The 11821-nt window shown below is 38.2% G+C and overlaps 1 protein-coding gene across 6 annotated transcripts in view; it reads left to right on the top strand.

The window, feature by feature from the left end:
* The window catches only part of RPS6KA3 (ribosomal protein S6 kinase A3), a 110106-nt gene extending 98639 nt beyond the window's left edge, over nt 1-11467 (top strand). For all 6 annotated transcript variants that reach the window (XM_045855823.1, XM_045855822.1, XM_045855824.1 and 3 more), the window contains 3 exons: nt 36-153; nt 4817-4957; nt 5786-11467. In XM_045855823.1, the coding sequence (XP_045711779.1) occupies nt 36-153; nt 4817-4957; nt 5786-5908 (382 nt within the window). In that variant the 3' untranslated portion in view covers nt 5909-11467. The remainder of the gene's footprint in view (nt 1-35; nt 154-4816; nt 4958-5785) is intronic.
* The last annotated feature ends 354 nt before the right edge of the window (nt 11468-11821 follow it).

Below are 11821 nucleotides of genomic sequence, written 5' to 3' on the forward strand. Positions count from 1 at the left end.
TTATTCATTGGTATTTTAATTCTATTATAAATTAGTTACACTCCATTTGCAAATGGCCCTGATGATACACCAGAGGAAATATTGGCACGCATTGGCAGCGGAAAATTCTCACTCAGCGGTGGTTACTGGAATTCTGTTTCAGATACAGCTAAGGTAATTTTTTTATAATCGTTGTTGAGAATAAATAATATCAGCTAGAAACTTGTTCATAAAGTAGTATTTTGAAGTGATATTAGCAAATAACTTTAACTCAAACATGGACCAATTATTTTCTTTCCCAAAGGCATTGGTTTGGCTTTGATATCTATCATGCTTTAGATGTATAGATAACATTTATCATGAGGAACATAATAAATAACATGATTTGTATGTCTACGCTGTGCTTCTTCCTGCACTTCACCTAAATTATCCATTTAATCCTCTTAACAACCCTGTGAAATAGGTGGTAGTATCCCCATTTCACAGAAGGAAACCAAGGCCCAGAATTTTAGTGTGAACTTGTCCATCATTACACCCCATGTACATGTGGGTGCTTCACGCTAAATAGCTTATTCCAAAGCCCCTGATCCCTAGAATAACTGTACCATGTTCTACTTTTGGTCCATATTATAAAGAAAATGGTTTTATCTTTTTCACAATAAACAGTAGTATAGTTACAGTGTCAGCTTGAAATCCATTTGAAAAGCCTTTCTCACTGGAAGATCTGCCATCCCCTGAATGGCACTGACTTGCTTTCTACCTCAACTCTAGTTTCACTCTATTCATTGAAAATTCTCTTTTTTCCACTTCAATGTAAGAAAGACATAGAGGAAATGAAGAAAATACATACTGGTAAAAGTGCTTGCTGATTTTTCTTAGGGGTGGAAACTTGAGTTGCTGTGATTGCATAAGTAAATAGGGTATGACAAAATTTATATAGATACTTTTGGCCTCAGCTAATCAGCTTAATGTCTGTGTAGATAATGTTTTATAACTGCATTTAAAATGAAATGTTAGCCTCTCCTTGTTTAACAGTAAAATTTATTAAACTAGCTAATTCATTTTTTAGGTACTTGTTTCCTTTTTAGTTCATCTGTTGAGCACCTACAATGTGCTTCATAAGTGAAGGCTCCCGAGATAAAAGATATGACTCAGAATTCCTGATCTCAGGGAGCTCACAGGCTACTTGGGAAATGGCCAACTAGTATCACATATGCTGTTACGGTGGTATATTTTCTGTGCTTAAGAAGTTCACAGGTGATGCTTGGTCAGAAAGATTTCAAGGAAAGTTTTCCAAAAGCAATGAAGGGATTTTCCAGGTAGCTTTGGAGAACAGAGGGATGTAGTCCATCCCAGGCTGAGGGATTAGCACACACTGTTTGTGGTCATGATGGCATAGGAAGGGCAGAACATCTCCAGGGAGCTGTGGGTTGTTTGTTATGACTGGTACAGGGTACAATGTAAGAGGGTCGCTGATGAACCCAGATTATGGCTTTCTAGGTCATGCTCAGAGTTTGGTGTTCACTCTAGGTATTGGGGAACTATTGAAAAATACGGAGCATTATAGTGATCAGATTTTCCTGTTTCAAGTTCACTCTGTGGAGCAGTTATTCTTACCCATGTAGTTTGCCACAGACTTTGTCATGATTGGTTGTGGGGCATTTCAAGTAATGTTACCAAATAAAGTATCAGAGCTTAGCTATTGCCTGTCAAGTCAAAGCTATCTCTCTAATTTCTATAATTTGGTTCTTATTCATTTGAATTCCAGTATGCTTTTTTTGAAAGAGAAACACACGTGAGGAGGATATACAACTAGAGCACAAAAAATTGCATCCATTTCACTGCCTATCTTATAAATGGCCATATTACTAATAATTTTTGCTAATTCGTCCAGTTAAGACTTGTGATTACCAGCATGAGGTAATATAGTGAATACCCACAAAACTGGGGGAGAAGACTGTCAGTATGGTGTGTCTTCTCAAGAGCAAGTTGCACATGTGACTGTCATCAAGTATATGAACCATATGTGGCTTTGACAAGAATAGGACCATAGCTACCATTTTGAGCACTTATGTGCCATGGACTGTGCTGACACTTTTACCTACATTATTTCATTCAGTCTTCACTGACCCAATATTAGGGCCATTACACACAAGGTTTTGCAGTATTTCAGGTCATGAATGATGAGTATCTAAACCAGAACAGTTGTAGTGGGATTTGAGCCAAACAGAAGACAAATTTAGGAGCAGAATAAACTCTGGTGTATTGAACATAAGAAGCAAAGGAGAGGCAGATGTCAAGTGTGCAGTCTGCATTTCCACCTCTGGCAAATGAGTGAGTGGTAGTGTCCTTCACCAAGCTGTGGAATACAAACGAAGTAGTTTTGATAGGAGTGATGATTGCACATTTGGACATTATGAATTTGAAATGCTTCCATGATGTATAATTAAGAGCTGGATATCCACTAAGCAACCGGCTTAGATCTTAGCAGTGAAGTCTGTGGTAGATACTGAAGTTAGGACTTGTCATCATCCATAGTAGCTAAAGCTGTGAGCATGAATGAGCTTATCTGAGCAGAGCGAGAAGAGAGCCATGGAAGGAATTCAGGGAGTACCACCATTTAGAGAGAAAACTTAGGAGGAGTAGCCATTGAAGAGTAGCAGTAGGAGAAGTGGTTTTAAGGGACTTGGCCAAAAGTGCACTGGTTAACATGCAGATCTGATTAAAATTATAAGAGTCGCATTGTACCTCAGGGCAGTTTTGCAACCTTTTCTTTATTTAAAGTACATTTGCCCACATTCAGAATTTGGAAGAGGAGGTCCTTAATTGTTTTGCTTTTTATTTCTAATTCTGTTCAGTTATTCCTGTTCTCAGCTGTTAATGTTAACTAAAAGTAAGAAACTATAAATATCTAATAGCAGAGGAGTACTTGGAATAACATCTCCCCAATTCCGAATATCCAATCAACCACCAAGTTCTGTCATAATGCAGACCCCAACTTGTGGGGTCTGCCACATTGTGGATGGGGGAGAGACATTCACCTGGACTACCAAGTCCTGTGGAGGAAAAGGGCGAGCATGGCTTTTCTCTCAAGGGGAGCGAAAAGCCACGGTCCTTGCCATGACCAGCCTTTATTGGGTTTCTCCTCACATTACATGATGCTCCTCATTCACTATGCACAGGTTCGCTTTAGGTGATTACTTATTACAGAAAACAAAGGAGCCGATGCCGCCAATCACATTACAGAAGAAGGATATTTGCAAATGCAAAGGGAAAAGTAGTTGCACCAGTTACACACTCCATACTGGGGAGTTTTAGCAAAAGCAAGTCTCAAAGCAGCCTAACTAAATTGTAGGCCTGATTCCCCACGGGAGAACCTATCCGTGGGCGTGGGTTCTGTGCATCTCCGAGTGGGAGCTGGGCCCACGGCATGCAGAACGGTCTCCTACACTGTCAGTTCTTTCTCTTAAGTATCTCAATTCCATCCATATTTCTCCATCTTTTATACCCACCTCCCAAAGCTGTCATCTCTCAGCAGTCTCAAATTGGAGTCTCCAGGCTTGCCCCCTCTGATCCATTTTCCTCCACACCTAGTGAGTGTAATCTCTCTGAAGTATAAACCTGACCACATCACTCCTTTGCTTTAAATGATTTGTTACCTCCAGAAAAAGTCCAAATCTGCTAATATGGCTTATAAGGGCCTTTCATGGTCTGGTCCTTTCTTACCTCTGCCACGTTATCTGCTGTTATGTTCTTCACGATATATGCTTGCAGCCATATTGCATTTCTTTCAGTTCCTCGATGTGACATGTTCTCTCCCACCTGAGGGCTTTCCCTCAAATACACTTTGCTCCATCTCCCTGAAATGCCATTTCTCCCTTCTCTAATCCAGCTCCTGCTTCTCCTTGAGGTCTCACATTTTCCTAAAGGAGTCACTTCAAAGCCACCCTACCCTATTCAGGTCATATCTCTCTCTGTGTTCCTCCAGCTGTACCTCACATTTATTCATCCCATCAAAGAACTTAGTGCTTTGTAATTAATTCATTCACTGGGTTGAAAGCTTCCTGAGGTCACAGTTCCTTTCTGTTTTGTGCACTGTCGAATACCCAATGCCTAGCAGAATGCCTGGCCTTTAATGGACACTCAGTAGATATGTTTTGAATGAAACAGGTGGTACATGGCTTATATAAGTCACAATTGTGTTATTTTGGAGAGTATAAAACTATTATATAGCAATTTATGGATCTATGTTTCATGGATAGCAAAACATTTGGATAGATAGAAAGCTTTTGTCTCTGGAAGAGTAGGATTCTGCGTGTTCTTTATATTCTTTTGCTTCTCTGTATTTCTGATTTTTCTATAATGCCCATGAGTTGCTTATGAAGTAGAAAAAAATAGAATTCTGTAATCTGGGGAGAGGCATTTAGAACTCTCCAATTAAATTCCTATAATTGGACAAGTCTGTGTTTCAGTATTACCAGCAGCACAAAAAAGTGTTAAGTGGCTAAAAATTACTTAGAAATAAGCCTACAGAAATGTGGAAACCTCAGACTATGTAAGGGGGGAAAACCAAAAGATGCATAAAATATGGTAATTCACCCTTCATAATGCACCAAAATTAATGTTCCTCAGGGAGGAGAGACTTAGGTTTTTCCTTTCTTTTTTTTTTTTAAACAAATTGTCACATTGACCAAATTGCTTTGATCCTAAAGATCTACCTACTACCAGGAAAAAATAGTGTCATAGTAAGAAAAAATGCTCAACAGTATCTAGTGCTATTAAAAAAAATCAAAAGAAAAGGTTTAAGCTTGTTCTATTACTACTCTTCCCATTATAGGACCTGGTGTCAAAGATGCTTCACGTGGACCCTCATCAGAGATTGACTGCTGCCCTCGTGCTCAGACACCCTTGGATAGTCCACTGGGACCAACTGCCGCAATACCAACTGAACAGACAGGATGCACCACATCTGGTCAAGGTGAGCGGCCCCATTTAGACCCTGTTTTCCATATGTCCACCAGCACCTTTCCCTTTCCCTTTCCTTCAGCCTGCATTCAGTTCTCCTGTGGGAACCTCTTACAATGGGTGATTTAGTGGGGGGGGCAGGCTGTGCCAAAGTATTATAATAAATCTAGTTTAAGAATGACTTCTAAATTTCTGAATTTATCCATAAGTTTATGGATTTCCTATTTTCTTTTTTAAAATATATTTTGCAAGTTTTATAAAGATTTTATTGATTCATTGTTAGAGAGAGAAAGAGAGGGAGAGAAATATCGATGTACAAGGATACATCAGTCAGTTGCCTCTCACAAGCCCCGCAACTGGGGACCTGGCCCCGCAACCCAAGCATGTGTGCTGACTAGGAATTGAACAGCGACATTTTGGTTTGCAAGCCGGCACTCCATCCACTGAGCCACACCAGCAGTGGCGGGTTTCTTATTTTCTTTATACTTTCCTTTTTTATGTACAACCCAAAGCAAACTACAAGTCCAAACAGAGCATACTTTGCTGCCTCTCAGATTAAAAGACTACAAAGGAAAAAACGTTGAATAGTCCTGGGAGAAGTGAGGACTGCTTGTTAGGAGCCTATCCCTGTCTTCTCTCACCCATCATTTCAACCTTCCACATGGGCCTCTTCAATTTTAGTTAAGAGTGTTTTGGCCAGTGTGGTTATTTTCATCATGAGCTTAATAATATCTACATAAAGTTGCTATTAAAGAAATTATTTAGGGGAAAAATATTCATTTCATGTTCTGTGTATGTGACTACTCATTGTCATTTTTGTTTTGACCTTTCCTATTTTCAGGGTGCCATGGCAGCTACATATTCCGCTCTAAACCGTAATCAGTCACCAGTTTTGGAACCAGTAGGCCGCTCTACTCTTGCTCAGCGGAGAGGTATTAAAAAAATCACCTCCACAGCCCTGTGAAGTGACCTCAGTGAGATATTTGGTACCATAGTGTAAGCTGATAGCACAAGTTGTGGCGACAGGTAGCACATATCTGAGAGACACCTGCAAGCACACACTGTCCCAGCTGGTACCCATAATGCTGCTGCTCCTGCTGCTGCTCCCGCTTTCGTCTCTTCTCGCTTTACATGATTGTTAGCAAGTTAGATTTTCCTGGAGCTTCGGATGTGGTGAGGATGGAAACATGACGAAGATATATTCACTGAATCAATAAGAAGAATAATGAACATATGAATACCACCTAAAAATACACTGAATAAAGTACTTTACACCATATAGCATTATTTTTATAGGAAATATTTCATGTTCCTTAAATATTCTTTGTTAGTTATAGGGATGGACAGTTTATGTTAAGCACTTAGCTTAAACAATCCGTTTATATTAGCACTGTATCCCTTGTGCCATCCAACATTTTGTATGTTTTTGTAAACAGTTCATATACAGTACATTTCTGTACTGCTTTCTTTAATGTATACATGCCTTGTTTAACTTGGATTCTATTATTATTAATCAGTTGACTATTAAATCTGGTTAAATAGTTCACCTGTATTAACAGTATTGTTGGACAGCCCTAAAAATGGCCAGATTGTGGAACAGCTGTTGAATGTAATGCTTCCAAAATGTACATATCTTTCCCTGTGTCTGTTTCACTGGTTCATTCGTTTGTTTGTTACTTAAAGTCAGGTGCTCTGTCAGGCTATCCTAGAAAGCTCTTAACAGTAGAGAAAGTTACATGTCTGTGGCATGACATCAAGAGTACACCTATGAAGATAGTCCATATACTTTGCAACTCTTTAGGGTTCTTTTCTCTTAAATTTAGGAAATAGTTCTTACACTTTTAATCTTCCATAGTGTCCATACTTAGTATTGGCATATAATTTGGAATTTTGCCAATATACATCAAAGGCCTTTTGAGAGTCATGGTGAAGAGACTGGCAAAGGAAAATTTCGCAACAGGTCATTTAAGTCCCATTGGATATTTCATGTTTAAATTGATCAAATTGCAGAATTTAGCATCTGAATAATAAGATACCTGTTCTTGTATACCTGTGAGAAAAGTATGCTTTTTAAAAAAAAATGGTAAATCATAATGAATTTTTCCCATTACAATGCTCTAAATTAAACACTAACTTGAATGTAATCAAAGCCACAGACCTCTATATAAAATTTGATTAAAACTTTCTTATTCTAGGGAATAAAACATTGTTGATCAATCTCTGTGCTAACCTGAAATCATAGCTACGGTAGGTTAAGTGACTGTCTAGCATTGAGTGTTGTCTGAATTCCTCCTGATGATTTATAGCCATGTAACACTTCCTTTAACTTCAGATACGATCAGTTTTCATGATGGTCACTGAGTCTGCCTAAATTATCGTACTCATTATATACATCTAATGTGGTAGTTTCCATAATTTTATTTGATTAAAGGAATTTCTGTATCCATTATGACCTGTATCTTTGCCAAGTTCCCTAGCATACATCAATATGTAATGTGAAAAACAGATGAGCAAAGAAAAAGTGATTTCACTTACCTCATCAGGAATGTGCCCAAACAGATCTTCCTTAGTCATGAACTAAGCCATTTACATCAGAAATCCTTTTTCAACTTCCAGAAGCTTTAAATCTTGCCCCTGAAAGTACAAAGCCGAGGAAGTGTGGTTTATCTGTCTTGGAACACACTCGTTATTCCTTCATTTCTTCTCTATGCATTTAGAGAGAAAGGGAAAATCTGTAACATTCCTTTTGCCCAAGTGACACAGAATGATTATTCCATAGAAATCAAATGTAAGTTTATCTTCTTTAAAAAATGTATAAGAGGAGGGGTTTCGGAAGATCCAGATGGAGAAAGATTTCAAATTCTTGAATATATGGGATATACATATGCTTTCCATCGCCTGGGAAGAAAGCTTTTTTCTTTCTATTATTCAGTGTTTTAAAACCACGGTCACCCCAAATTCTTGTCACTTTTAAAATGTTAATGTAACTGGGCATATAGTCTCAGATTTTTAACACTGATGCTATTTTGTAATTGCTTAGGTGTATTTTCTATTGTAGTTTTTTTAGAACCAGAAGTAAATGTGTAAATCCTCACAAGTTATCTAGTCCAGCTTTCTCATACTGCAGGTAAAGAACCTGTGACTCAAAGCAAAGACTAGAATCCTTAACTTCCCATTCAGTTTTTTCCCCATAACACCGTGCTGCCTTCCCTTCACGTTATCACCCAACCAGAAGCTGAGTTGTTCAAAACTTACATATTTCTTGGGGCACTCCTCTACTGGTATATGAATGCCAAGTTTATTGCTTCCAAAGATACTGCTTTCTTTGCCTAGTCCAACTGCCAGTTTTATTGGAGAAAAGCAAGTTATATGTTCATAAAACTGAGGGCTTTCTGCCTAAAAAGCCATTCACGAGCTCAATTTATCTTATCTATGATTCTGGTATTGCTATCGCCTCTGACTTACAGCAGACAAACTTGGCCAACGGTGTGTTCTAACTATAGTGCTAGTGCTGGGTTAACCTTTGCATTAACTCAAGTCCAAATCTTCCAGGCCTCTAAAGTTGTGGTTGTGAGGCCCTTCACCAGGTAGTGTTGCTGGTTACCAGGGCTTCTCCCAGGAGGTTTTATTAGTTCAGGCTTAAAGATAATTTCCATGTTAAAGAAGGAACTAAACTACCAGGCCACATTCACAAACCTCCTCTTAGTTTATAATCCAAAATAATATCCAGAATGGTAGATTGCATTTAGCATTGCAGTGGGCATACTGGAAAATACAGGTTATACTACCATGTGTTTTCTATCTTCCCTTGCAAGTAATGATGTTAAACTAAGGTAAGTTTTTTGTCCTTTTAATTTTTTTCTATAAATCATCTCCACTCCTAATTTATAGAGATGTCTTCTTTCAAAGTACAATAGGCCCTTGTCTTTAACAGATTTGATATGGATTCATTTATTCATAAGCAACCCCAAAAGTTCAAAAATGTAATAATTTTGACAAGGCAGGGTTGAGATGCTGCGAAGGTGACAGCTGGAAAAAGTCACTTAGCGAGTGTCTGGAGAGGATGTGTATATGGCAGAGATTCCACATTTCACATGTAGTGGGCTGCAAAGAGCCAGTTTGGGTCAACTATTTCCCATCTATTTTTAAAAAGTGGTTGCTGTTGGGGCCAGGGGACATCATGGGAGGTGGGATTGGCCTGTTAGCTGTGCCCTGCACTCTCGGCCCAGGGAAGACTTGAAGGGGGTGAGGGGTGCAAAGGCTTCACAAGTAGGCAGACTAGTTTGGGTAGGAAAGGGGCTGAGGTAGGTCCAGCCTGGGATGAAAGCAGAAAAACATTCAAGATTTGGCAGCCTTGGTACAGATATGCTTAATCACCATGGAAGCCAGCAATACACATCTCAACATGGCTTTGATATTCTCTACTTCCTGGCCTTTATAAATGTCCTAAAATTTTTCAGTTTACTGTATTTTATAAAGAAAATCCTCTCTTATGATGGTATCAAGCATTTAAGATTTATGAAGACATTAGGACAGATATCTCAGGAATGTGAAGGTCAGAAAAGGTCTGTTTTCTTTCCCTGGCTCGTGTGGCTCAGTGGATTGAGTGCCGACCTGTGAACCAAAGGCTTGCCGGTTCAATTCCCAGTCAGGGCACAGGCCTGGGTTGCCGGCCAGGTCCCCAGGATGGGGTACACAAGAGGCAACCATACATTGATGTTTCCCTCTGTTTCTCCCTCCTTTTCCCTCTCTCTAAAACTAAAGAAATAAAACCTTAAAGCCAAGGTTGCGAACTGGTGGCTCAGACCTGAATCCTGAAAAAGTTTCAGGAAGAAGAAAAGGTCTGTTTTCTCTATCAAATACTATGGGTTTTGTGACTGACCCTTGGTGCTTAAACCAGGAGGTTTCAATCTAGTCCTAGAGTTCTGTCTCTCTGAAAGGTCCAACTCCATGTGACTAATAAACTGGATGTATATTTTGAGCCTTATTTAATTCACAGAGAGGTTGACTTAACTCAGTATTTTTATTTCAGTAAATGAAAATAGTCCTCCTTTCACCTCCAGATTGCTTAACATTTTGCTGGTCTCCCCAAGTGACCATTGGTGGGGACCAATTAATGAAGGAATGACATTTGCTTTCTTGGGACTGTGGTATTCTAAAGAGCCGTGCTTAACCACTTTTTCTAGTGAAGAATCTACAGAATGATAATACCTAAATATGGATGGCCAAGAAGAGTTTGTTATCTACGGTGTGCTTTATGTATTTTTGACACTGCTGTATTCTGTGTGATCGAGTGACTTGTAACTGGTTCCAATGTGAGTGTCCTCAAAGAATTCTAGTAACGAAGTTGACTTAATTTTCTTAAGCCTTGTATTACTATTAGTCTCACATTTACCACTTTGATTCCAGTCTATTAACTGTTCATAACAGGGCATACCAAGGGTTGGGATAAGAGCCTACTTCCTACCTCTTAAGGCACTTTCCTCATTATTTTTCCATGTAACCTTGAAGTGCATGATAAGCTGTTGAAATGTCCATGACTTCTCCCAATGCAACTAGCAAAGTATATGACATTGAATAGAGATTAGTGGAAAGGAAAATTTAGAGACTAAGTTCAGAAGCGCAAACCTCAAGAAAACCTCTTTAGAGCACATACCATTTGAATACAATATACGTAAATGTATGTGAGAAGAGAGTTGCTATAATAGTCTTCTAAGTAGATTAGTTCATTATCTAAAGGAAGTGAAAATCTTTACTCCTATTATCACTATAGTACTGAATGAACTGTATACTGGGTTTTTCAAACAAGTATTTAAAATAGAACTTTTAAATACAGAGCAAGGGCATAAGGATAAAGGTTTGAGTTTGTGTTTCTCTATATTGTTTCATCTAAAGCTTTGTTTCTTAATCAAAAAATGCTTCAAGGTATTGCCATTTCTTAGCATCCTTAATAATTATGGGTGATGAGTTTTTAATTCTTAAAATTATGTACATGTATTAGGTTTATCTTAACTCTTACCCTACAGAAGGGAAAGTATCCGGTATACACCTACGGGATGTAATTATTTTGCATTTTTAGCCATGGGTGGGAATGGGGTGGGCATCTACTTAAACCGTTTTTAAAAAAGAAAAAAATCACAAATATTTTTCTACTATTATATATGATCTTACTTTATACTAGTTTCTCTCTAGTAAGGCATGCCAGAAGTCCAAGCTACCATATCATCAGTTCACATGTATTGTACCTTTTATTGGTGGTTAAATCGCATCAGATGCTTGGCACTGCTGCCGTAATTATGAAATGCTTGTAAAGGATTAAATATCACTGAGTACTTTAAATTGTTTTACTTAAGAGTTTAATCTGGGAAGTTTTCAAATAATACTATTAATGTGTAATCTAAGCTCTTTCATATGTATCCATGAATAATCCTGGAACAATATTGCTTGTATTCCTGTCACAGAACAGGTTTTGTAATCTTTAAAAGAAATGAAAATTTATATAATAAAGTTTCAAGTAAATGCATGTATGTTCCTTTGTCAGATTATTTTGATTACATGATGATTAATCCTTCATATTATCAAATTCTATCCAAAGTACAAATTTATCAAGTTGCACTGGTAGAACTTAAGACAGGAATAGTGTTTCTGAGTTAATAAGAAGTACAAACTAATTTTGCTATGCAAAGTTTTGGTTAGCCTAACGAGTTTGTCAAGTCAGACTCACATCAGTCCTAGATCTTACCCAATACCAAACTTGATTAATTATTCAAAGGATACAGGGTAATCCCCAGGCACAGATGAGAATCTTTTCTTGGAGAAGTCCAAGCTTACCAGATTTAGCTCCAAAACAACCTTTTTCTCCCTCACGATGGTACAT

Source organism: Phyllostomus hastatus, unplaced genomic scaffold, assembly GCF_019186645.2.
Source record: "Phyllostomus hastatus isolate PE091 unplaced genomic scaffold, TTU_PhHast_1.1 phas_scaffold_12, whole genome shotgun sequence".
Lineage (NCBI taxonomy): Eukaryota > Metazoa > Chordata > Mammalia > Chiroptera > Phyllostomidae > Phyllostomus > Phyllostomus hastatus.